This window comes from Saccopteryx bilineata, chromosome 2 (genome assembly GCF_036850765.1).
Source record: "Saccopteryx bilineata isolate mSacBil1 chromosome 2, mSacBil1_pri_phased_curated, whole genome shotgun sequence".
Classification (NCBI taxonomy): Eukaryota; Metazoa; Chordata; class Mammalia; order Chiroptera; family Emballonuridae; genus Saccopteryx; species Saccopteryx bilineata.
The window spans coordinates 2781705-2807184 of record NC_089491.1 but is presented as its reverse complement, the minus strand read 5'-3'; the positions used below and the strand labels follow the sequence as shown (position 1 = coordinate 2807184).

General features: G+C 67.8%; 1 protein-coding gene across 6 annotated transcripts in view; it reads left to right on the top strand.

The window, feature by feature from the left end:
- RXRA (retinoid X receptor alpha) overlaps positions 1-25480 on the top strand; it is a 108453-nt gene that overhangs the window by 34737 nt on the left and 48236 nt on the right. The window contains exon 1 of one of the 6 annotated variants that reach the window (XM_066255756.1): positions 12049-12187. The exons of 2 other annotated variants lie outside the window; for them this stretch is intronic. In XM_066255756.1, the coding sequence (XP_066111853.1) occupies positions 12082-12187 (106 nt within the window). In that variant the 5' untranslated portion in view covers positions 12049-12081. Of the gene's footprint in view, positions 1-12048; positions 12188-13560; positions 13687-18219; positions 18243-22918; positions 23109-25480 lie in introns of those variants that run through there. 3 more of the 6 variants (XM_066255759.1, XM_066255761.1, XM_066255762.1) reach the window with 3 other exon arrangements.

Genomic DNA, 25480 nt, shown 5'->3' with positions numbered 1-25480 from the left:
GCCCGGCCCACACCCGAGCCTCCTTATCTGTCTCCACGGCCTGTCGCAATCGCTTGCTGGGTGCCGGGTTGAGAAATGCGATGGGCAGATAGTCGCCAGGCGCTGAGCGTCTGGGCAGTCAGACAGGTTTAGTCGCGGGCGGAGGGCCCTCTCCCCGGGAGGAAGCTGGCCGGAGTTCACCGCTGCCACCGCCGCCTCCTTCTGCTGGCTCCCAGGGTCCTGGCGGGGCCTGGGGCGGAGGTGGCTGGGAGGGCCGGGCCAGGGGCCTGCCCAGAGCTGGGCTCAGCCCTGGGGCCCCTTCTGCTGTGGCTCGAGGACGTCAGGCTCTTCCTGGGCCTCGGTTTCCTCACCTGCCCCGGGGGTGAGAGGTCTGTCTCTCTGCAGGACTGTCCACACGGGTGAGCCGCAGGCCCCATGGCTGCGTCAGCGGGGAGGGTGGCAGCCTTGCTGTACCCCGCGGACCCACACCCAGCCGGGGCCCTGGGGGCAAGGCCCTGCGTGGCCTGGGATCAGCCGTGGTGGACACAGTCCCAAGCAGATGTTAGACAGGGGGTGCCCTGCCCAAGCAGCGGTCAGATGTATGTTAGCCAGAACCTTCTGGAACACGAATGTGCCAGAAGCAAGCAGAAGGGACCCTCTCACCCTCCCGTCAGAGTTCTCTGTTCTTAGGAAATTGTGTGTAAGTTATTACGGCTTCTTCACAAGTTGGCCTCTTTTTTTTCTGGGCAACCTTTGGCCTGTTCTGTCAGAGGGTGAGACCGTGGGGGTGGTCTGTAGCAGAGCCCAGGGCGGGGGGGGGGGGCAATGGCGGCCAGGAGGGCGCCGAGAAGACCGACTGTGGCCTGGGCCCCGGGCAGAGGACCGGGGCCTCTGCAGTTGTGCACGGTACCCAGATCTGCTCCTGACACTCTGGCTGGGACGTGGTTGGTGTGTGGTGTGGTGTCCACGTGTGTCCTCACGGACAGAGCCTGGTTGCCGGTGCACTCGGGAGCCGCCTCCTTCACGGTGCTTGCCATGGGAGGGCCTGTGTTGCACACCGACCCCCTGGGGGCCCTGGGCCCCAGCGGAGGAGGGAGCTGCGGTGAGCTCCTCAGCCAGCTCAGAGCTGAAACAGCCCAGTCCTGCCCAGTCCAGTCTGGGAGCCCGAGCCTGACAAGCTGTGAGCTGGGCAGGAGGCCAGACGGGCTGTCAGCAGTCAGCTTCAGGCAGGGCGTAGGTGAGGGTGCAGGCTCTGGTTGGAATGAGGGGCAGGACAGGGTAGTTACAGCCCTGGGTGAAAGGGCCTTCATCCACCCGGGCTGGGGTGGAGTGGGAGAGAAGGCTTCCTGGAGGAGGTGACAATGTGCAGGTCCAGACGGGAATAGGTGGAGGAACAGCATATGCAAAGGCCCAGAGGTGCGAGAGGAGTTCTGGGGTTTGCATGGGGAGGTCAAGAGCCGAGGCTGGGCAGGCCTCCGAGGCCCTGTATGGAAGGGGTCTAGACTTGACTCCGTGGGGCTCGGAAGGATCGTGTGTGGGAACCAACAAGTCCCAGTTCCAGAAAATTATCCAGGAATCCAGCTTTCCAGGCTTCTGTTTGGGTGGCGTCCCGGCAGAGCTGCCGTGCCCGGCTCTCTCCCCGCCTCTCCTGTCCTGCCAGACACAGCCGATCCTGGGGCAGGCCCGGGCCAGGGGTCTGCGCGAGGCAGCGTGGCGGCTTGGGAATGTTGGCAGGCCTGAGCCCGGCTTGCGTGTGGGAGCGTGTGGAAGTGTGCCGCGTGTGCGGGCGGAGGGCTCGGGAAAGGGACGGAGGCCCAGCGCCCCTGGGGCTTGGCCATGAAGGGAAGAGGAGGTGTAGGTGTGCCCCCCCCCCGCCCTGCAGCCACCCAGGGCCCCGTCGGCCGAGGGGCTCCCACCCCCGCAGGGTAGCGGGTGGGTTTTCACCAGGCCTGGTGCCCCACCCACCGTTCACCCTGGCAGAGGAGTCTGAGTCTGTTCAGCTCAGGGAGCGTTTGTGGAGCACCTCTGGGGTGCAGAAGTTTGGGGTGAGGCCTGGGAGCCAACGGGGGTCTGCAGCCCGAGGGTGGGGGCTGGGGGAGGCCTGCAGGGGACGGTCCACAGGCTGGCTTTGGAGAGCTCTCCGGGCCCTCTGTGGGTGAAAGCCGGGAGGACGTCCTGTTTCTGTCCGGCTGGGCCCGGGGCCGCCCCCCGCTCCGTTTCCGGATGTCTCAGAGCCGATTTGAAAGCCACCGACCTCGCCCTGTGCTGGGGAGACGGAGGCCCAGCAGATGAGGAGGGCTCGGGTGGTTCTGACAGGCCGACCCTGGGCCCGTGTGGGAACACCTGTGACAGTGACCTGGCAGTGACGAGCTACCGGGCTGCTGCGGCGTGTCCCCCTCCCCTGCCCAGCAGTCCCCGGCCGCCTCCCTTCTCCGCACTCTCGGCTGCTCCTGGCTGGTACCTGCCCACCTGGCCCTCCCTGCCCCCACTCGGGCCCCCTTCCCACTTCTCCCAAGACCCCCAGCTCCTGTGGAAAATGGATTCCACGGACATGAGCATGGCTTTGAGCGGGGCTTTGGGGGGGGCGTGGTGGTGGGGGTGCGCCCAGCCTTGGAGGGCTGACAACCCCCTTCCTGCCATTAGTGAGTCCGCACTGACTCTTCCTTGAAGACCCCTCCCGTGTACTCTGCTGAGTGAATAACAACAAACCTGGTCAGCAATCACTTGTGGCCCTGGGGTCCCCCCCCTGGTGGAGCTCACAGCAGGCTGCCCCCTTCTGTCCAGTTGGGATTGCAGGGCCCTGTGACAGCTCTGGGTGCCCAGGCCCCTGGCCCAGGTCACCTCCCATCTGGTGGCCTGGGCTGGCTCTGGTCGTCTGTCCAGCTGGGCAGGGGGCCGGGGGACTGTGCATGGGTCTGGGCTGTGAGGGGAAGGGGCCCACAGAACTGAGGCTCCTTGTTCACCTCCCTGCCCCCCAAAGGGGCAGGTGAAAGGTTCAGGAGCCGCCCGGACTGGAGACGCGGCCGGGCACCCAGCAGGGCGTCTGAGCAGTGAGGCGGTCAGCCGCGCGGAGTGTCTGCGTGCAGGGTCTTCAGCTGCACGGCCCCTGCTGGCTTCATCACGGTCACTTTATTTACCCGGGAGGTAGGGGAGGTGTCAGGCCCTTACCTAAACCTGGGGCGGCTCAGGGGCCCCCGGCTGGGCTTGGAGCCGCCAGCTGCCCCCGGCGGCCTTGACCAGGGCAGGACCCTGGGAGGCTGGGCTGGTGTCTGGCCCCTCCTGAGCCAGTGACAGGCTGCGGCTATGTGCTTGTCCTCCTGGGCGGGGGCAGGGCTGGCAGGAAGCAGCTGTTCCTTCCCGCTCCCACCCCTGCTGGTCACAGGATCGCGCTGTGACAGCCCCGGTCTGCCCTGCAGACTTGCACGTGGTGGGAGTCAGTGGCCCGGGGCTTGAATGTGGCCTCCCCGTGCCCGGCTGGGTGCCCTCCCCGAGCCGTTTCCTTTTCCTGAGAATTGGGGGTGAAGACAGTGTGGGTGTGGGTGTGGGCGCCTCGTCTGAACGCAGCTGCCCGCTGTGGCTCCCCACTCCCGGGTCTGGTGAAAGTTCTTCAGAAACGGAGGAGGAGCCGTTTCAGGGTTCCTTGGCCACGGGGCTCACCTTGCGTGGAGGGCAGGGGCGGGGGCGGGGGGGTGCTGAGCTGGGATCTGGGACGGTCGGGCCGGGCGTTCTGGTCGGACTCCCCTGGCAGGACAGCTCCGTCTAAGTCCTGGGGTCCCTCTGGGTGGGGGGCGGCTGCCCTCAGGCAAGGCCAAGGTGTGGGAGTTCCCCATCCGGGCTGGAGGGTGGGCACATGGGGCCCGGCGGGCAGGGCTCCGAGACTGGCTCTCCGTGGAAGAGCTGGGGGAGGGGGCCCAGGTTGGTACAAGGTCCCGTCTCCAGTGCCTGGCAGAGCTCAGGGGAACCCTGCCCTTCCCCGGGTCCGGGATCTGGGGCCCCCTCTGGGCAGTCTGGAGACCCAGGAGGCCTGGCAGGGTTGGCAAGGTGCCTCTGCCCGGGGAGCCCCCCCCTGCCGTGCCTGGCTCGGGCCTCCTCCGCCTTAGAGCCCCCCCCCCCCCCCGCGGCTTCCTCTCCCCGACTCTGCTCGATGCCATCTGATGGTGAGAGCGGGCCTTGGGGTGTCAGACCCGACTTTCCCGTGTGCCCTGCCACCTGACCCGTCAGATGAACGCAGTGACCCTTTTGTTGAACTTGTTCATCAGCGGATTGATTCTAGAACTTTCTCCGGGCCAGGTGCCGGGTCTCAGACCCAGCAGGGCACTTGGAGATCCTGTCGAATGTCCTCATTTCACAGATGGGAAGACTGAGGCCCCCGCCGGGGCGCTGTCCCGGTCCGCACTGGGCGTGGGCGGAGGCCGGTTGGAGGACCTGGCCCGTGGGCGTCCCTCCGCTCCCCGCGTGTAGGCTGGGGGTGGGGGGTGCTGGGGCAGGGACAGCGGTAGCCGGCAGGTGTGGGTGACCCGTGAGGTCGAGGGCACTGAGGTGAGGCGGCTCCCGCGGACTGGCCCGCCTCTCGGGTGCACGATTGCCCGGGGACCCGAGCGCTGTCACCTGCTGGTAATGAGCTTTCTCGTTCTGTAATTTGTGTCCTAATTGCTAAGCAGGCATGCAACGGCCCTGATTAAAGTCGGGGACTCTGGAGAGTCCTCGTTGGGGAGCCAGGCCCGTGGCGCTTGGGGCCGCCCACCGCCTGCCCAGGTGACCCGGCGGAGGCGGAAGGTTCTGGAACAAGAGCTTGGTGCCTGAGCACCGCGGGGAGTCCCCGGGCAGTACTGTAGGCTGGGGACAGCAGTCTGCTCCCAGCAGCCACGGTTCTGGGGCGCCAGGGCGTCCCCCATAGCCTCAGCTCCTGCAGGGATGCCCCCGAGGTGTGGCTGACTGGCTGGGCGGGGCCCCAGGCTGGTGGGAGGAGCCCCTTCCCAGCTCACATCCTATGTCTCAGGTCAGGGGACCCTGCCTGGGGTGGGGCGATCTGGGCTTGCTGCCGAGTTGGGGTCTCCACTGGCTGCTCCTGGGGTCCTCCTGTGTTTCTCCTTCCTGTCACAAGCTCTGGTTTGGTGGCTTGTCCGAGGCCTGTCTCTCCTACAACCAGCGGGCTCTGAGCTCCAGAGGGCGGGAGCCGGGCGGGCCTGGGTCCACGCTGTGACCCAGCGCCCAGCACGGTGATGGCCGGGGGCATCGAGTGGGTCGGTGGTGGCCTCTGTGGTGGCCTCTGTGGGAGTGGAGCCGCCTCCAGGAGTGGGGCCACCTCTTCTCCCCTTGGTGGCCCGCGGCTTCCAAGCATTCCTGCCGAGCCAGGTGCTGGCCTGGCCGTGGAGACACTTGTGGTCATTTCCTCCGGGCAGGAGGGACGGAGGCCCCACTGCAGCGGGTCTCAGGGTCTGTGTTGGAGCTGAGCCCACCACCAGTTCCCGGGTGCCCCTTGCGTGGCTGGGGCTTGCCCCTGGCCCGGGTGGACGCTGGCTGGTGGCTGGGGCTTGCCTCTGGCCCGGGTGGACGCTGGGCTGGTGGCCGCGCCAGACTGAGGGGCTTGGGGCCGGGAAGGGACTGCTCCTCGGTCAGGGAGGCCCTGCCTGTCAGCCTCACGCCCGAGCCTGCACCCGCCTGGCTCCCAGGCCCCGTCCCCGCAAGCCTCATCGTCCACTGTCGTGACCACTCCACTCCCGCGCTCCCAGCCCTGTCCCGGGCGAGGTCCTTGCTGTGGTGAGTTAGAGCAAAGGTGACACCCCTTCCTCCTGCCTCTCCCGGCATCCGAGGTGGAATCTCGGGCCTCCTGGGGTGCTGGGCCCTCATTTCTGCAGACAGGGGCCTTCTGGGGGTCGTTGCGTCTGGTGACGGGTGTCACCCGAGTGCTGGCCGCAGGCGAGCGGGCAGTGGGCCTCCTGGCTCTCTGTCCCACACAGGTGGGGGACGAGGACAGCCGAGTGGCGGCCCCACAGGCACAGCCCCTGTCTACCCGCTTCCCTGCCCGGGGCTGGGGGAGGAGAGGTGGAGACATTCATTCAGAGGACCTGCTGGTTTCACAGCTCCCTGGCTTCCTGTCTGAGCGCCTGGCCCTCGCGGCCTGGGGCGGACCCTGGGGTGGACCCTGGGGTGGACCCTGGGGTGGACCCTGGGGCGGACCCCGCGGGCTGCTCTGGCCGCACCCCTGCAGGGCGTCCGCCTCTGCGCCTTCCCTGTCTGGGCAGCACGGTCCCCCAGGGAGGCCGTAAGGGTGCCCACGGGCCGAGGCTCGCGTGAGCTGTGTCTGCGGGGAGGACGCTGCCAGGAGCCTGCGTCTGCTGTGCTGTGCCGGGCGCTGGGGCCACGGCTGTGCTCGCTGACACCCCAGCGGCGTCCTTCTGTCTGTCCACCCGGGCACAGCCCTCGGAGGGCGGCCTCATGCCGTGGAGGCCCCGTCCCGACCGTGCAGGCTCCCGGGCCTCCCGCGCAGGGCGACTCGGGAGGGTGCGGGCCCGTGGCAGGCCCGTCGGGCAGGCCCAGCTGGTGCGTTTTCTGGGCATAAACATGGTCACTTCACCTCGTGCAGACGTCTGGGGCTCCGGACGTCCCCTCGTCTCAGCGGTTTTAGGGGAAGACTGTCTTGATGAAGAGCTTGTCCCCTAGAAAAAAACCACTCGCGAGAGAGACGGGGTGTGCGCAGCGGGGGCGTGGGTGTGGGTGCTGGAAACACTTGTGTGTCCCCCCCCCGCCCCGTCTCCCCTCCGGCCCGGCTTCCTGGACACTTCCACCACCGGGCTGTGCCTGACCCTCCCCCAACTCTCAGGCCGGATCAAGACATCTTCCCGCCGAGCTGGCTCTGGGCAGCCTGCAGCGTCTTGCTTGTGAAGCCCAGGTGTTCGAGGACAGGTGCAGAGCCCGTGGGGTGGGCTGGTGTGTCCCAGCAGGTCCAGCGAGCGCCCTCTGAGGGTACTGAGGGGCCCGGGGGAGGGTGTGGCCGGTGCTCGGGCGAGGCTGGGCTAGCTGGCTCTCCAGGGGGCTCCAGGGAAGGGCCCGGGTTGGCGTCTCTGCCGACAGGAAGGACGGCAGCCCCTCTGGGCGCCCCCCTCTCACAGGCACGGCCCCTGTGCACATCCCCGTAGCCGAGAGGGCAGCCTACAGCTGTGGAAACTGGGGCTCGGACAGGCAGGCTGAGGTTCCAGCTGGGGCCCTGCCTTGCCCTCCTGCCTTGGCCCCTCCAGATGCTTTTGGGGGCTTCCTGGTGGAGGTGTGGACAGAGATGGCGCAGCTCCTGGGCCCGGGCCCCGCCCCCCACCTCGGCCGGGCTCCGCCAGGGGCAGCATGGACGCTCTGGGAGTCTGACGGTCTGTAGGCCATGCGGCGCCCAGCCTGCCTGTGGTGACGTCAGGGCTGTCTGGGCCCCAGTGGGCCCGTGACAGTGGCAGTGACAGGTGGGGGGAGGGGAGCTGGGAGTGTGAGCTGGTTTGGGGCCCTCACTGTTTGAACATTACAGGTGAGGAAACTGAAGCTGGAGAGGGTTGTGCCCCATCCAGGGTCACCTGACCGGGTAGGGGACCAGTCCCACAGCGTCGTGAAGGCCGTGTGCAGTGTGAGGTGGGAGTGGCACGGGGTCCGGGAGCAGTGATGAAGCCAGACCCTGCACACGAGCTCGTGGGTGGCCGAGAGGTCGGGGGTCAGGGGTCAGGGGTCAAGCAGGCGACCTCTAGGGGTGTTGCTCTGTCTTGGCACCTGTGTGCACCCGTCCTCCTGGGCTGGAGCCGACACTGTCAGCATCTCTCTCTGTCCCAGTGGCAGCCTCGGGGACGGCACAGGCCTGTCACAGATGGGAGTCAGATGCCGGGGCCCCAGCACGGAGGCGGCCAGGCAGGGACTGCGGTCCTGGTGGGGGGGGGTGGGGGGTGTTCTCCAGCATCAGCGCGGCCTGGGTGGTCTCTGGCGTGCTCGGGGAGCCGGGGAGCCGCCTCTCCTCCCCGGCTCCCTGCTCGCGCCCCTCCTGGGTCCACGGGGCTTGGCTGGGGCTCAGGAATTCCACATCATCTGAGGCCCTTTCCAGCTTCCTCAGCAGGGTGCAGGGCTGCTCCTGTCTTCCACCGGCCACATCTGGAACGAGTTACCCCAGGGTGTCGGCGGCAGCGGGCGCTCAGGGGGAGCAGATGCAGCGGCCCTTCCCCCCGCCCCGGCACCAGCTGAAGGGGTCCTTGTCCCTGAGCTCCTCAGGAAGGACGCAGCTGGCCTGGGGCCAGTGGGGCTGAGCCCTGGCCATGGGAGGAGGGCAGGAAGGAGCAGCCCCCCACCGACAGGCTTGGGGCCTCCTCGTGAGCCGTGACTGGGGGAGCACCGTCCTGGCCTTCCTGCTTCCAGAAGTCGTACGTGGAAGGAAGGTGTCAGGGTGAGAAGGGCCGGGGGACTGTGCACACCACCCAGAGGGTGGGTCCCTGGCTCTCTGCCCGAGGCCAGGCCGGGCGCAGGGACTGAGGGCTGCCTCCTGCCTCCGAAAGGCCGGTGCTCCCTGGGAGGGGCAGCTGGGGCGGTGGTCTCACCCCGGGCGAGCAGGTAGCTCAGACCCGGCGGGGAACCGGCACTGGGCTGGGCTGGGAGCCCAGCCGGCTCCGAGCCTCTTGCCTGGCTGTTGGCACTTGGCTGGAGGGTGTGGTGGCTTCTGCCCTGGTTACCGCCTTTGTCTCCAGTGCCGCCTCCCGGGCCTCGACTTGCCCGCCTGTGCAGTGGGCACACAGGAGCCCGAGGGCACGGAGACGGCCTCGGCTCCCACGGGGCAGCGCTGCCAGGGGTGACGCCGGGCCCATCGTGCCGCGCCTCGTCTGCACCTCCGGTTCCTGTCCCTCACCAGCCCGCACCCGGGGGACCCCCTGGCCCTCTCTGGCAGCCGTGCTGGTTCCCGGGCCACACAGCCAGGAGTTCTTGCTGACCTTGCAGGAACTGCTAATTAAGCTAATAGTTCCCAGAGCTCCCTGACATCCATCGATGGAATCGGCCCTGCTGGAGGATGCTCGCCGATAAGGCACTCCCTGCCCGCCCGGGGTAATTTGTTATTAAACAAACACGGCGAGGTTCACTGTGGCGCTGACTCCCCCCGCTTTGCCGGCGCCGGCCTGCGCGGCTGGGCCTCAGGCTGGGCTGCCGGGAGCGGGTGTCTGGCTGCCGCGGGGGGTGCCTCAGGCCCCCTTGGGACTTCTCCTCCATCTGAGGGCTGGGGGCAGGGGTCCTGAGCTTGAGAAGCCATGGGCCCCCAGCCAGGGAACAGCAGCCCCTCACCTCACCTCATTCTCACTCTGGACTTCCGGGACCCTCGTCCCCCCCCCCCCCGTGGTCACCTGCGTAAAGATCAACCGCGCAGGGGTAGTGAGTAGTGGGTAGTGGGTAGTGGTGGGTAGTGGGTGGTGAGTAGTGGGTAGTGGTGGGTAGTGGTGGGTAGTGGGTAGTAGTGGGTAGTAGTGGGTAGTGGGTAGTGGGTAGTGGTGTTAAGAGGAAACCCGTCCCTGGACCCGGTCTCCACGAGCCCCCGTCCCTGGAGAAGCCACTTCCCATGGAGGACACGCCCAGCTATGCCCCCTCTCTGCCCGTGGAGGACATGCCCAGGTGTGCCCCCTCTCTGCCCGTGGAGGACACGCCCAGGTGTGCCCCCTCTCTGCCCGTGGAGGATACGCCCAGGTGTGCCCCCTCTCTGCCCGTGGAGGACACGCCCAGGTGTGCCCCCTCTCTGCCTGTGGAGGACATGCCCAGGTGTGCCCCCTCTCTGCCCCCAGCTCGGCCCCGTGGGCTCAGCACTCTCCTCTCTTTTCCCAGCTCTCCGTGGCCTTTCATGGCCTCTGTGTCCAGACTGGCCTCCTCGCTTGGTTACCCTCGGTTACCTGCCTCTTCCCTGTCCTGGCTCACTGTCCGTCTGCCCCAGCAGGTTCAGATCTGGAGCTGTGCCCGGCGTGATCGGCCCCTGGGCTGCCATGGTGAAGGGCGCGTGGTCGGCCCTCGTGGGGCGTTCGTGTCTGTGGGTGCAGCCCGGCCGCTGAGAGCGTGTTGGGATTTTCAAGCCTGTTGTGTTCTGATGGCCTCGGTCACCCTTTTCTGCCGCCCACCACCCAAGCTCTCCCTGAGTCCCCTAGGCACGGTGCTGGACCATAGGGGTGGTGACCCCCCCGGTAGGAACGTCAGGTCCTGGGAGAGTCCATGGTGTGGTGGGACCCCCCCGAGAGTCTGCAGGGTAGGTGGCGGGACCCCGGCCTTAGGCCCGCAGAGCTGAGACCAGGAGGGGCGGGCCACGGGCAGCGTGTGCGGGGGCTGCCCGCAGCGCTCAGCAGGGCCATGTTCCTGGCGCAGGGGGTGCCCATGGGTGGCAGCCGCTGTCCCGGCCCCACTCTTATTTTCTCCTGAAATTCAGCAAAGGCGTGCAGACCTGGGCTCAGCTGGACAAGTCGGGCCCAACCGGCCGTGCGTGGACGGGGGGGCCAGCCCACGGGGGGCCGCCCAGGGCTGGGCTGGGAGGGCGCCCTGGGCACTCGGGCACCCTCGCCTGCTCGGCTGTGCCGCCCAGCGCCGCTGAGGAGGTGGCTTCAGGGGCACTTTCCCTTTCCGGAACGCACTCTCTCCCGGCTCGCCCGTGGGTGGCTGGTCACGGGAACCCTCCCCCTTCCCTGGCCACGGCAGAGGCGCCGGGGGTCCGCGCAGAGCCTGGTGGCCCATCCCTGGCCTGGTGGCCCAGACTCACTGGCTGGTGGCCTGGCCCAGGATCATGGGGAGTGGGCTGTGTGTGTGTGTGTGTGGGGGGGACTTTGCACCTTTGAAATGGCCCCACCCTTGACTCGTGAGCCCCTGAGGACGAGGGCCATCCCCCCCGAGTTGGGGTTCAGCGAGGGGCGCTGTGTGCCTGAGCTGGAACCCGAGGCTGACCTCCGCCTCGCGTGGCCAGGTGGCTGGGTGGGCAGCAGAGATGGCAGTGGCCCTCGCTGGGCTGCAGCGTGTGGAAACCAGTCGGTGACGTGGCTGGCGGTGTTGAAATAAGAGCTGTGGGTTTCCCAACATCCTGCCAGCCTGTCACAGGACTGGGTGTCAGGATCCGGGGTGCTAGGCCCAGCCTGGACCTCCTTTTTGGGGTGGCTGGCTCCCTGTGTCCTCCCCCACTGCTGCCCAGGGCGAAGGAAGAGGTGGTGACGTCAGGGCAGCGTTGCTGTTACGCGGGGCCCACGTGCCCACGTGATCCTCGTGACCTGCCTGTTTTAGGGAGGTCAAGTGGCCTTGCAGTGGAGGGTGGGATTTGAACCCAGGATGTGGAGTCTGGGGCGTCGCCTCCCTAAGGCCAAGGATTTCCTGCCAGCCTGGTGGGCAGACACCAGTCAGGTGGCAGACAAGGGTGCTAGCCTCCTGAGTCCTCCAAGGGACTGTGTGGACTGGGATGTTGTAGGCCCCTTACTGGGCCAGCTCCCCCATCCCGGAGACGATGGGAGCACAGGGGGGCATCCTTATCCCTTGGGCCGGAGCAGGGCCTGGTGGCTGGACTGCCCTGTGGCCGGCAGACTGTGACCACGATGGCCACAGACGCGTTGTTTACCCACTGTGCTCCCGGCACTTGATTTTGGGGGATCGTGGTGCCCTCTCCATAACCTCTGGGGGGCCGTTCTCATGCTGAGTGTCTAGAAAGGAAACGGGCTCAGGAAGGCGGAGTGGGGCCCACGGCCGCGGAGCAGGGAGCCAGCGTCCAGGCCGCTGGATGGGCAAGGCCACGATTCTGTTCGGTCAGACAGGGAGGAGACAGACTGTGGGAATGTTTGCTGGGGGGAGGCACCTGGCTCTGCCTTTCTGAGCTGTGTGGCTTCAGGGGAGTAGCTGGGGCTCTCTGATCCAACTGAGGGGGCTCGGACGGCCCAGGCGTGGAGCCGGCTCTGTCTGCTTCAGGAGCTGGCTGTCTGAGGGAAGGAGGGGCAGAGGGCTCAGGACCCATGTCCCTGGCGAGGGCCGCTGTGGACCCTGGCTGGGTCCCCTGCTGGGTGGGGCCGGGGGTTCTAGGAACTTGTGGTCATGCCTGCCTGTCGCCTGTCAGCAAGGGAGGGGCTGGCGAGGAGTCTTTATGGATGGATGAGGAAGTGGGAGCCCAGAGAGGGTGAGGGGCTGGCCCCGGGCCACACAGCGAGGCGGCCAAGCCAGGGCCGGTGGAGAGCGGCGTCCCGAAAACACGGCTCCGGTAAGGCAGCCGTTTCGTGGTCCGGTGGGGCGGATGCGGTGGGGTTCCAGCAGCCCCCCGCACCCTCGCCGGGACTGGGAGGGCCGGGAAGGGCCGGGACAGTGACCCCGGGGCGGTGCTGGCTTGTCGGGCTCCTCTGTGCGCCAGGAGTCGTAGTTGTTGCCCGTTGACTTCAGCAGCTGCGCGCCTACTGTGCTCCGGGCACCGTGTCCCGCCTGCGCGCTCGTGTTCTAAGACAGCCCTGCCTGCAGATGTCACCAGCCCGCCTTCCCGGTGAGAACACGGCTGCCTGGACAGGCGGCCTGATGACCGCCGAGGCCTGGGGGAAGAGGCGGAGCTGGACCCCAGCCCTGTGCCCCCGGCTGCCAGGGCCCTCTGAGCCTGCCTGCCCCCTTCCCGGGCGGGGTATGTGGCTAGGGCGGCTGGCATCATGGGGTCGTTGTATGTAGGTCTGTGTACGGAGAGCCCAGGGTTTGGTTTGGGGCGTTGTAGGCGTCTCCTGTGCTGTAGCTGGAGGGAGGTGAGTGGTGCCTCCTACAGGAAGCCCCCCTGGATATCTGCACCTGGACAGAAATGCTACCTCCTCCTGCAATACCAGCGACTGGGCCCTTCGGACTCGTGGGAAAGGCTGTCTGTCTGTCTGTCTGACTCTGGACTAGGCGTCCCTGGGCGGGGCCTGGCCTTGTTTATCTGCCTCTTCCTAGTCCAGAGGGCAGCAAGGGAGTGGATACCCCGTCCGCAAGCGCTCTGTGACGTGGGAAGGGAACTGAAGCCGAGGCGCTTGTCCCTTTTCTGAGGACGAGGACACGGCGACCTAGCGCGGTTGCGTCAGATGCCCGTGGCCCCACCCGGCTGTGAGTCACGCAGCTGGGCCTCAAACCCAGGTCTGCTGGCTGACGGCTGCTTGCACCCTTACCACCTGTGTTTGTCACCTGTGGGGACAGATGAGGAAAGGCCAGCTTTGTGGTCACTCATCCACTGCCTCCTGGCCACTTCCTTCGCCTGTGACATCTCTTTGCAGAAGAGGAAGTACAGGCTCAGAGAGGTTGCCTAACCTGCTGAGGTTGCACAGCTTGTCAGGCCCTTGGGGTCTCTTTGAGCCTTGGTGCTTGCTCGGCTGGTTTTTAAGGGCTGTGGCGAATCCTGCAGCCTGCGCTGGCCCTGTCCCAGAGCTCCTACCACCACCCCGTCCGTCCATTCATTTAGTAAGCCTTTATTTGACACCTGGTGTATGTCAGGCCCCAGGGATGCCTGATGAACCAGTTGTGGGTTTGCCCCTCGGGGCCCCCAGACCTTGGCAGCCTCAGACAGGTAGGCTGGGGACACCTGCCAGGGTGGTGAGAGCTCTCGGAGAGCGTGCAGTAGAAGAGGCCTCTGTCCTGGCTGAGAGGGTCAGGAGGACTTCCAGGAGGAGGTGTTGTTTGAGCTGGATTGGAGGGAGCTAGGAGATGTGTTAGGGGGAGTTTCTGGCCCGGGGGACAGCATGTCCAAGCCTCAAGGTGAGAGAGCTGGTGTGTTTCCGGAAAAGACCCGGTTCCCAGGGTCTAGAGGGCAGGAGCAGTGTGGCAGTCAGGGTGTGGGTGGTGGGCGAGGGCCGAGGAGGAGGCAGAGGGCCCCCGGTGGGCCTCACCTTCCTGGAGCGGTGGGTTGGGCTGGCCCTGGGATGCTGGGGAGGCTGCAGGCAGGCCCTGACCCAGAGCTAGCTCGGTTCACCACGGGGTCAGCCCGGGACCGTGTGTGTGTGTGTGTGTGTGTGTGTGTGTGTGTGTGTGCAGACGGGCTGCTGGGTCAGCCGGCTCGTCTTACAGCCGAGGACACAGGCTCCAGGCCCCCCCCGGGGCTCCTTCCCACTCGTGGTGGGGTGTGTGTGTGTGAGGGGTTCCCGGGTAGGTGGGGTTTTAGAGGAAACCAAGTCTGCGTTTGTCTTGGCACACGCTTGCGGTCGGAGCATTCGTGCGAGTGGCGGGTCACGGAGACGCTGAGGTGCTGTGAAACGCCCCCCACCCCGTGAAAGAACCCAGACGACCAGCCGCCTGCAGCTCTGTCACCAACGCCGGACCCGGAGGGGAAGCGGCCCTCGCGCTCCCGCCCGAGGTGGCCGCCGGCCCGGCCTTTCCCTCCCGGTGCCGAGAGGGCTCGGGCCTCAGCACCGAGTGTTCCTCTCGCAGGAACGGGACGTGGGCGTTCTGTTTTTGTCAGGGTTGGGATGTCCCCTAGGAAGGAAGGACTCCCCTCTCGGGGTGGAGAAGGGGGTGGCCTCTTGGTGGGACCAGCCAGCGGAGGACACTCTGGCCCCAGGACCGGGGTCCTGTGGAGGTGACAGTTCTCCCCTCTCAAGCAGGGCTCACCACGCTGAGGGCGTTTGGGGCTGAGATGTTGTGTGTGTGTGTGGGGGGATTCTAGGGGCTTCTGGGCCCCCAGGCGCATGTGTGCAGATGTCTGTCTGTCTGCACCGACCCTGTCTGAGTGGTGTCCATCCCGTCGGGCGGAGGGCTCCCCAGCGCCCCGGCCGTCAGCCCCTCGCTGCCCCACGCCGCTCACCTGCCCTCCCCCCCACCACACGGTGCCACCCCCTCCCCTGCACCCTGCGCCCAGGCAGCCCTGGCCCCAGTCTGGCCTGTGCGTGGCCAGCCGTCTGGCCCTGGGCAGGTTGGACTCTGTCTCCCTGAGCCTCATCACTGCAGAGAGACAGCAGTGCTCGCGGGGTTCTCGAGAGAGGCTGTCAAGGTGCGTGTGCCAGGGCGCCCAGGGCAAGGTCCTCTGTGCTGGGGACAGTCCCAGGCAGGCTGCTGGATGCTGGTCAGGCCCTCCTGGAGGCCCTGTGGCCCCGGCCGGGGTGCGGGGGCTAGCGAGGGGCTACAGGGACCAGGGACCCTGGTCGGGGGCAGAACCCCAAACCCTCTGCTTCTGAGCTGTGGGAGCCTGGGAGCCCCCGTTTCTGTTCCCAGGGCCCCCGGCGGAGTTGGTGGTGACTACTCTCAACCGGAGGGTCAGTGGTGGGCTGAGCGGACACCTCCCTGTGCTGTCCCCAGTGCAGGCATCGTGGCTTGTCCTCGTGGCCGCCTGACCGGGGAGCAGGTGCTGTGGGGTGGGGTTCTGCGCTGGGAGCCCCAGCCTGGCCTCCACTCACTCCAGGGCCGTGGGGCCGAGGCCTCTTGGGAGCTGGGTGCCCGGGCGCCATGTGCCCGCAGCGAGCACCGCTCCCTCCGCGCCCAGGCACCCAGCTGCCCTCTGCCGTGCGGCCGTGTCTCTTCTTGGACTCACTGAATTGGCTCTTGAGAGGCCGGTGCCCCCCACGCAGCCCGTCCACGCTGTTGTCTCGCCCCGCGCAGGCTGCGAGGGGGCAGAGCTCGTTCTTTGTCAGGTTTGCTGTGACCAGGCCGGCTGGGTGGCCGTGGCGGGCCGCTGGCCTCGGTGGCCGGACTCACCCGGGGCTGCTCTAGCCCAGCACACGGAGCGGTGGCTGCCACACGGCGCAGCACGTGGGGGGGTGGCCGCTGTCGCAGGGGTGTCCCGGTTCCTCCCCCTGGCTAGGCCCTTCGCAGCGGCTTGCTGAGTGTGTGGGGAGACGGCCCCGATCCTGTCCCTGGTCGCACAGGTGGCATGGGTGACGCTGGGTCCCAGTCCTCGTCCACACAAGTCTCCGTCGTATCGTACTGCCGGGGTGGGGGGGAGCCCCCGTTCTGCAGGTGTAACTTTTCATTCCGGGACGTGATTCCTTTCTGAGACTGTGTGTGTGTGTGTGTTCGTTGGTCACAGGCTCCTGCTGTCCGGACAGACTCTGTCCCGCCCGTCAGGTCTGCGAGGTGAGGACAGGGTGCGGAGCCGGCCCTGCTCTGTCTCCCGAGGGGCTGAGCCGCACCAAGTGCAGGGCGGGGCCGGGAGGCAGGTGGCCACCCCTGTGGAGTGAGGCCGCAGGGTCCCGCCCCTGTGCTGGTCCCGGATGGCGGGCGGGTGGCGGTGCTGAGGGCAGTGAGCAGGCTGTATCCTGGCTGCTCCGGGCATCGGGGCACAGGTCTGCAGGAAGCTGGCAGCTGCCGCTGGTTCTGGGCAGGACGAGGGAGGTGCAGGCTGTGCAGGTGGGGCCCCGAGCTCCCAGGGGTGCCTGAGGGTGCCACGTCCGCTGCGGGCATTGCCGAGTGATGATTGTGCATAGCACTGACCCCACGCCCCTGTGGGCTCCTGGCCCCCAAGCCGTTTGAATGCTTGCCCCCCACGGGGGCCGTGCCATCTCGTGTCCAGAAGGTGGTGGGGAGAGAAGGAGGGGCCTGCCCCCATGGGGGACATGGCCTGGGGTCAGGACACCTGCTGCTTTATAGAGGCTGTCGGGTGACCAGGGAACAGGCCCTGGTCCCCATCCCCGTCGATACCCAGCCCAGACCGTGGCTGTGCCCGGGGCCGGTGTGCCGTGGGGCTCTGTCTGCCTCCCTGACCAGCTCAGGCCTGGGGTTTACCAGGTTTGGTGGACGGCTCCGTCCCGGTCAGCGGTGGCAGCCTCGGCCCCACACACGCTTGCCTGCCCAGCTGCTCTGCTCCTGCGGGCTCTGCATTCGCAGACTGCGTGTCCATCTGTCTCCAGGAGTGCAGTGGGAGGTCCTGCCGCGAGTGGCCCCCCAGCTGCACGGAGGGCGAACGCCGGGCTGCCCTTGGCTGTGACTTTGTTTTGCTTCCTCAAGTCAGATTGTCCGGCTCCATCCTGTGCCCGGAAGAGAGGCCTGCCTCTGTCCTGGGGCGGGGCCCTGAGCCCCCCCGCCCCCCATTCTTCCCGCTGGGTGGTGGGGGTGGGGGGACCTGTGCCTCCCTGCCTCTGTCCTGGGGGTGGCCCTGAGCCCCCCCCCATTCTTCCCGCTGGGCGGTGGGGGTGGGGGGACCTGTGCCTCCCTGCCTCTGTCCTGGGGGTGGCCCCTCCCCCCTCCCCCCCTGCTGGGGGGGGTGGGGGGGCCTGTGCCGCCCTCTCTGTCCGCCAGCAAAGGCAGTCACTGCCCCGTCGCTGTCCTGCTGACACAGCGCCTGGGCCAGCCTCCTGGGCCTCTCCCCTCTGCACATCTGTGCGTGCTGTTCCCTCTGCTGACTGCTTGTCCTTGCACTGCTCTTCCTGGACCCCACTCACCTGCACTGGCTGCGTCCCTGCCCTCCAGTGTCTCTGCACTCCCTGTGGCACGCACGGGTGACCCTTGGAGGGGGAGGTTAGGGAGGGCGTGAAGGGAGTCCAGGCTGGGCTTCTGGGAGACCCCTGGGACCAGGCCTTTGTTGCTCTCTGGCTGTCTGTGGGGCCACCGCTGGGGCCGATGGTCAGCAGGAGCCCCTGCCCTCAGGGTGGCGAGTTGGGCAGTGGACGTTGCCGCCTGGGGGCCCTTCCGTGCCCCAGGCCTGCGCTGGCCTCTTGGAGCCGACCCCCGGGAGGGGTTGCCCACACTCCTCTGCCCACTGGCAGGAACTCGCCCTCCTGTCCACTTTCCCTCCTGCCGCCTCGTTCCTTGGAGGTGACAAGACCGTCCTGACTCACCACTGACCACTGAGATGCAGGTGCTTGTGGCCTGTGGGGGACTGGGGCCCGTGGACCTGCCCGGCCTGTCAGGTGCCGATCTCTGGGCTGGGTGACGTCCAGAGGGGGCGAGGGGGTCTGGGCCCCGTGTGGGCCTCCAGGACGGGGTGCCGCCTGCAGGGGCTGCGTGTCCCTCTGTGTCGCTCTGCTTGGCCAGCGTCACCGTGCTGGGGACACGCGGTTCCCAGGCCCGTCCTGCCGTCGGCTGGCGTCAAGTCTGGGCAGGTGTGTGTGTTCAGGGCAGCCGCCCGCGGTGGGGGCCGGAGGCGGCGTGCCGGCCCTGTGAGTCACGCCGGTCCCGGGAGTGGGGGTGGGGGGCCTGGCGCGGCACGGTTGGCGTGCCGAGGCATGCCGCTGGCCTGGCACGGGAACCTGCCGTGGCCGGGAGAGCAGGGTGGGGGGGCGTCCTGCCTGGGAGGGGTCGGCCCTGTGAGACCCCGCCTCCCACCCGGCTGTGCTCTGGGACCAGGCTGGGGAGGCTGGCGGGCCGGGAGGAGCTGGACCTCCCAGGTCAGTGCTTCCCAAGGGGCAGACGCCGCCCTGGCCCCCCCCCCCCAGGAGCAGCTGGAAACCTGCTGGGGGTGGGAGGGGAAGGAGGGGTCCTGGGTGTCCCAGGGGTCTGAGCGGCCACGGTCCCACCTTCTCCTGAGGATCGGTGCCCCCTGCCCGCTCTGTGGCGGAGACAGTGGATCCTGGGAGGGGTGGGGGCTGTGCGCCCCCCTTTGGGGAGTAGTGTGCCCCACTTTGGGGAGTGGTGTGCCCCCCTTTGGGGAGTGGTGCAGACCCCCTTTGGGGAGTAGTGTGCCCCACTTTGGGGAGTGGTGCGGACCCCCTTTGGGGAGTAGTGTGTCCCCTTTTGGGGAGTGGTGCGCCCCCCTTTGGGGAGTGGTGCGCCCCCCTTTGGGGCGTGGTGCAGACCCCCTTTGGGGAGTGGTGCGCCCCCCTTTGGGGAGTGGTGCAGACCCCCTTTGGGGAGTGGTGCGCCCCCCTTTGGGGCGTGGTGCAGACCCCCTTTGGGGAGTGGTGCGCCCCCCTTTGGGGAGTGGTGCAGACCCCCTTTGGGGAGTGGTGCAGCCCCCCTTTGGGGAGTGGTGCGCCCCCCTTTGGGGCGTGGTGCAGACCCCCTTTGGGGAGTGGTGCGACCCCCTTTGGGGAGTGGTGCGCCCCCCTTTGGGGAGTGGTGCAGAGCCCCTTTGGGGAGTGGTGCGCCCCCCTTTGGGGAGTGGTGCGCCCCCCTTTGGGGAGTGGTGCAGAGCCCCTTTGGGGAGTGGTGCGCCCCCCTTTGGGGAGTGGTGCGCCCCCCTTTGGGGAGTGGTGCAGAGCCCCTTTGGGGAGTGGTGCGCCCCCCTTTGGGGAGTGGTGCAGACCCCCTTTGGGGCGTGGTGTGACCCCCTTTGGGGAGTGGTGCAGAGCCCCTTTGGGGAGTGGTGCACCCCCCTTTGGGGAGTGGTGCAGAGCCCCTTTGGGGAGTGGTGCGCCCCCCTTTGGGGAGTGGTGCAGAGCCCCTTTGGGGAGTGGTGCACCCCCCTTTGGGGAGTGGTGCAGAGCCCCTTTGGGGAGTGGTGCGCCCCCCCTTTGGGGAGTGGTGCGCCCCCCTTTGGGGAGTGGTGCAGACCCCCTTTGGGGAGTGGTGCACCCCCCTTTGGGGAGTGGTGCGCCCCCCTTTGGGGAGTGGTGCAGACCCCCTTTGGGGAGTGGTGCACCCCCCTTTGGGGCGTGGTGCAGACCCCCTTTGGGGAGTGGTGCACCCCCCTTTGGGGAGTGGTGCAGACCCCCTTTGGGGAGTGGTGCGCCCCCCTTTGGGGAGTGGTGCAGACCCCCTTTGGGGAGTGGTGCACCCCCCTTTGGGGCGTGGTGCAGACCCGTGCGGGGCAGGCAGAGCCAGGGTCCAGGCTGGTGCCACCTCTTGCCAGATTCGTGAGCTGGGTGCAGCTCTTCAGGGGAAATTCCGACCTTTGGAGCCAGGGCCAGTGTGGACCCCGCTCTGAAGAAGGACGGCGTGTGGGCTGGGCAGGGCACAGGGGCCCTGGAGGAGGTGGGCGCTGCTGGAACAGGTCAGAGGCTGCAGAGGCTTTGACGAGGGCTCGGGGTGGGGGTCCAGAGCCTCAGTCTGGGGTGATGGGCTTAGACTTCAGCTAGCGCCCTGGAGGGCAGGGGCTGTGTGCTCTGAGGGGATTTTTCGGGGCTGGGACTGGTGTCTAGTCTGGAGTTTTCTATTCTGTCTGGCAGGGGCAGGGAGGGCTTCCTGTAGGAGGTGTCTTTGGCAGGAAAACCCAGAGGGAATGATTGTGCCTGCGTTGCGGGCCAGGGGCTGGGGCTGAGAGGGGCAAATAACCACACTGACCGGAGAGGAGGGCTGGGGGCTGGGTGGGGCTGGACAAGGAGGCTTGTGTGGGGCACAGTGCCCTCATCTGCACCACGGCCTCGGGCCCCTCTGGGAGAGGCGGGCGGTGCTGGACTTGGTGAGTGATTGATGGAGACCCCTGGGCTTACTTGGGGCTTTTCCAAGTTAGCGGTCAGCAGTCTTGGGGTCCTGTGGGAGGCTCTCTGGCTCTGGCCATCTTCAACTCTCTGGTCATGGTTTTTGGGGGGTGGTTCCACCTCGGATTAGCTCTGACCTCCCTGGCGTTCTCTGCCTGTCCAGGGACTACAAGCGAGGGCAGTGTGGGGCAGTGTGGCAGCCCTGGGCCTGGCAGACAATAGGTGCTCTTGAAGAGGCTCATCTTGTCCCTGAGGGTGCCCCGGGCAGTAGGGCCAGGGCGGGTGGGGTGGGGTGGGGGGAGCTAATGCCCCTCCCAGTGGGGGCTGCTCAGGTAGGTGGACAGTCCCCAGTGCCCGTTGTCAGGCGTGGCTGTCAGAGGGGCCCCCCGAGGCCCTTCCCCACCCTGTCCCCAGACCCCCAGACCCCCAGACCAGGCTGTGGCAGCAGCTGGCTGGCCCAGGTGGGGTCCTCGGTCTCTGCACTACCCCCCCAGCCCTGCCAGGATGTGAGTGGTTGGGAGGGGCCACTGGCCGAGGCGAGAGGGCGGCTCTGGGGCTGGTGTCCCCGCCGTGGGGCTGGCGCCCACCCCTCCTCCCCGCCGCTGGGCTCTCTCTGCCGGCCGGCCACATGCGGAGGAAGGAAGCTGAGGTTTGGGTGGTGTGTGTGTGTTTACTTTTGCCTGGGCCCCGGGGGCTCTGGCCAGGGCCTGGGCTCTGGCCTCCGGCGCTTTGCAGGGGAGGGCGAGGCCTGGGGGGGTGGTGAGAGGGCTTTGGTGGGGCCGGGGCTCTCTGGGGGCCAGGAGCTAGGTGCCAGGGCAGGCCTGGGACAGCTGGTGGGAGAGAGGCCTGAGAGGGAGGCAGCGGGCTGGCCCATCCTCTGGGGTGGCCCCGGGTCGCCATCCCCGCTGCTGCTGGACTGGTGAGGTGGACCAGAGCAGGGCAGGGGGCCGGTGAGGTGGAGCAGGGCAGGGGGCCGGTGAGGTGGACCAGAGCAGGGCAGGGGGCCGGTGAGGTGGAGCAGGGCAGGGGACCGGTGAGGTGGAGCAGGGCAGGGGGCCGGTGAGGTGGAGCAGGGCAGGGGACCGGTGAGGTGGACCAGGGCAGGGGGCCGGTGAGGTGGACCAGGGCAGGGGACCGGTGAGGTGGAGCAGGGCAGGGGACCGGTGAGGTGGACCAGGGCAGGGGGCCGGTGAGGTGGACCAGGGCAGGGGGCCGGTGAGGTGGACCAGGGCAGGGGACCGGTGAGGTGGAGCAGAGCAGGGGACTGGGCAAGAAGACAGGACGTCTATGCTCGGAAGGAACAGTCGGTCGTGGGATTGAGGGGTGCAGTGGGGGAGGGGACCTCCCAGGTCGCCCCTTCCAGTTCCGGGTGGGAAGCCGTGTCTGGGGGAGAGCAGACCCCTGGCTGGTGGGGGCAGCTCTGCCTCAGTCCGTGCAGTTCCCCCCTCTTCACGGTGTGAATGCTCCCCGCGCCCCCCCCCCACAACCACCTTCGCGCTACAGTGTCCCCCAGTGCTGGCCAGGGCGGGGTGTGCCCACGGCTGGTCTGAACTGGCCCCGCCCCCTGCCGCCCCCCTTCCTGCCCACCCAGACATGGCGCCTGCCGCTTGTGGCTCTGCTCAGCTCCCGCACGCTCCACGCCTGTCGACTGTGTGCACCTCGGGGCCCCCAGTGGGTGAGACCCCGCCCCCCCCTTGGGGACCAGGAGGCAGCTGGCTTGGCTTAGCTTGGACTCCAGGGCTGTGTGACCGACACGAATGTGGCTTCTGTAGGCGGGGAGGGCAGAGTCTGAGCACCCAGTCCTGTGAGCAGCCTCCCACCCGACGGGGCCGTGGTGGGGGGACGTGTGTCCAGGCTTTGCCACGCCTGAGGCCACCCAGCCGATGGGACAGGCCTTGCACCTGGTCACCTACACTCGCTCCTCCGCCCCAGTAGTCCCTGGCAGGCGAGTGGGAGGTGGCAGGAGGGCCCAGAGGGGGGTCTTCCTGCCGTGGACGAGCCGAGTTGTGGTGGGACAGGTGATGCAGGGTCTTTGGGGTAGGGGCGGTGTTGGGGAGCCAGGGGGTCATTGCGAGCTGGGAGCCAGGCTGCTGGTGAGGGCTCGCCCTGGCCTGGCATGGGCCGGCCCTGCTGAGGCCGGAGGCTGGTCTGTGTTGGCTCTGAGAGGTGGCCCTTGCGATACCGGACCCCGCCTGCCTCTGTGGGGCTCAGGGTGAGAGGGGTGACTCTGAGCGCCTTTTTCTCCTTGGCTGCCGAAGAGGGAGGGAGTTCCCTCTCGAGCGATGAGCTGTATTGGGCACAAATGACCTGATTCATTTGTGGGGTGCGGGCCAAGAGGATCTCACAGGAACCGCCCTGCCCCGCCCTAAACACAGGCTGACTGGCCGGGCCGGCCCTCGGGCAGCTGAGGAGGATCCCGGGGGTCATGGTTGACCACCAGCCCTCGCTGAGTTGGCATGGCTCGCCTCTGGGGAACAAAGCCTTTGACTGGATCCGGGTGAGGGTGAGGTAGGCAGGGCTGGGCTGCTCTGTCCAGACCAGGCCAGGCCGTGCCCCGGTCCATCCGTGAGCTTAGCCCAGTGCTGTCACGGGCCCTGGACGTGCAGGCAGTGGGGAGGCGTGAAGGAGGGATCCCAGCCAGCACGGAGGCGGGGTGGCCACAGCCCCAGGACTGTCTGGCCAGGGTCTTGCTAAAATCAGGTCACCGCAGAGGAGGTTTGGGCCATTGTTGTGAAAATAATATCTGCATATGGCATAAAACCCAAGCCAAACAGCTCGGGAAATGACCTACCGCCTCCCAGCTCAGAGCTGGGAGTCCTTGACCCCTCGACTCCACAGTGTAACCCCTGGGGACTTCCCTCGTCATCCTCGGACCCCACCCCTGAGTGAGTTCTGGTGAGTGGGGACCTTTAGAAGCAGAGTGCAGTGGGAGGCCTGGGGAGAAGGGCCCTGCCTGGGTCCCATAGCAAGCTGGGTGTCAGGTGGAGAGTGCAGTGTGGATGGGTGGACAGATGTGGGAGTCCCGGAGTGGCCTGGGGCCAGGGGCCGCTGGAGTGGAGGCCGAGGCAGGGCTGCTTCTGGGCCGCCAGCCGGGTCCGCCCGGGCCTGAGGTCCTTGGTTCTGTAGGAGTCCTGCAGGGGTGCTTCTGGGCCGCCAGCCGGGTCCGCCCGGGCCTGAGGTCGTTGGTTCTGTAGGAGTCCTGCAGGGCTGCTGCTGGGCCGTCAGCCGGGTCCGCCCGGGCGTGAGGTCCTTGGTTCTGTAGGAGTCCTGCAGGGGTGCTTCTGGGCCGCCAGCCGGGTCCGCCCGGGCGTGAGGTCGTTGTTCTGTAGGAGTCCTGCAGGGCTGCTTCTGGGCCGCCAGCCGTGTTGGCCCGGGCCTGAGGTCGTTGTTCTGTAGGAGTCCTGCAGGGCTGCTTCTGGGCCGCTAGCCGGGTCCGCCCGGGCGTGAGGTCCTTGGTTCTGTAGGAGTCCTGCAGGGCTGCTTCTGGGCCGCCAGCCGGGTCCGCCCGGGTGTGAGGTCGTTGGTTCTGTAGGAGTCCTGCAGGGCTGCTGCTGGGCCGCCAGCCGGGTCCGCCCGGGCCTGAGGTCGTTGGTTCTGTAGGAGTCCTGCAGGGCTGCTTCTGGGCCGCCAGCCGGGTCCGCCCGGGCGTGAGGTCCTTGGTTCTGTAGGAGTCCTGCAGGGGTGCTTCTGGGCCACCAGCCGGGTCGGCCCGGGCGTGAGGTCGTTGGTTCTGTAGGAGTCCTGCAGGGGTGCTTCTGGGCCGCCAGCTGGGTCCGCCCGGGCGTGAGGTCGTTGGTTCTGTGTGAGTCCTGCAGGGCTGTTTCTGGGCCGTCAGCCGGGTCCGCCCGGGCGTGAGGTCCTTGGTTCTGTAGGAGTCCTGCAGGGCTGCTTCTGGGCCGCCAGCCGGGTCCGCCCGGGCGTGAGGTCGTTGGTTCTGTGTGAGTCCTGCAGGGCTGCTGCTGGGCCGCCAGCCGGGTCCGCCCGGGCGTGAGGTCCTTGGTTCTGTAGGAGTCCTGCAGGGCTGCTTCTGGGCCGTCAGCCGGGTCCGCCCGGGCGTGAGGTCGTTGGTTCTGTAGGAGTCCTGCAGGGCTGCTTCTGGGCCGTCAGCCGGGTCCGCCCGGGCGTGAGGTCGTTGGTTCTGTAGGAGTCCTGCAGGGCTGCTTCTGGGCCGCCAGCCGGGTCCGCCCGGGCGTGAGGTCCTTGGTTCTGTAGGAGTCCTGCAGGGCTGTTTCTGGGCCGTCAGCCGGGTCCGCCCGGGCGTGAGGTCGTTGGTTCTGTAGGAGTCCTGCAGGGGTGCTGCTGGGCCGCCAGCCGGGTCGGCCCGGGCGTGAGGTCCTTGGTTCTGTAGGAGTCCTGCAGGGCTGCTGCTGGGCCGCCAGCCGGGTCGGCCCGGGCGTGAGGTCCTTGGTTCTGTAGGAGTCCTGCAGGGCTGTTTCTGGGCCGCCAGCCGGGTCCGCCCGGGCGTGAGGTCCTTGGTTCTGTGTGAGTCCTGCAGGGCTGCTTCTGGGCCTTCAGCCGGGTCCGCCCGGGCGTGAGGTCGTTGGTTCTGTAGGAGTCCTGCAGGGCTGCTTCTGGGCCGCCAGCCGGGTCCGCCCGGGCCTGAGGTCGTTGGTTCTGTAGGAGTCCTGCAGGGGTGCTGCTGGGCCGCCAGCCGGGTCCGCCCGGGCCTGAGGTCGTTGGTTCTGTAGGAGTCCTGCAGGGCTGCTTCTGGGCCGCTAGCCGGGTCCGCCCGGGCGTGAGGTCCTTGGTTCTGTAGGAGTCCTGCAGGGCTGCTTCTGGGCCGCCAGCCGGGTCCGCCCGGGCTGAGGTCGTTGGTTCTGTAGGAGTCCTGCAGGGCTGTTTCTGGGCCGCCAGCCGGGTCCGCCCGGGCGTGAGGTCGTTGGTTCTGTAGGAGTCCTGCAGGGCTGCTTCTGGGCCGCCAGCCGGGTCCACCCGGGCGTGAGGTCGTTGTTCTGTAGGAGTCCTGCAGGGCTGCTTCTGGGCCGCCAGCCGGGTCCGCCCGGGCTGAGGTCGTTGGTTCTGTAGGAGTCCTGCAGGGCTGCTACTGGGCCGCCAGCCGGGTCTGCCCGGGCCTGAGGTCGTTGGTTCTGTAGGAGTCCTGCAGGGCTGCTTCTGGGCCGCCAGCCGGGTCCGCCCGGGCGTGAGGTCCTTGGTTCTGTAGGAGTCCTGCAGGGGTGCTTCTGGGCCACCAGCCGGGTCGGCCCGGGCGTGAGGTCGTTGGTTCTGTAGGAGTCCTGCAGGGGTGCTTCTGGGCCGCCAGCCGGGTC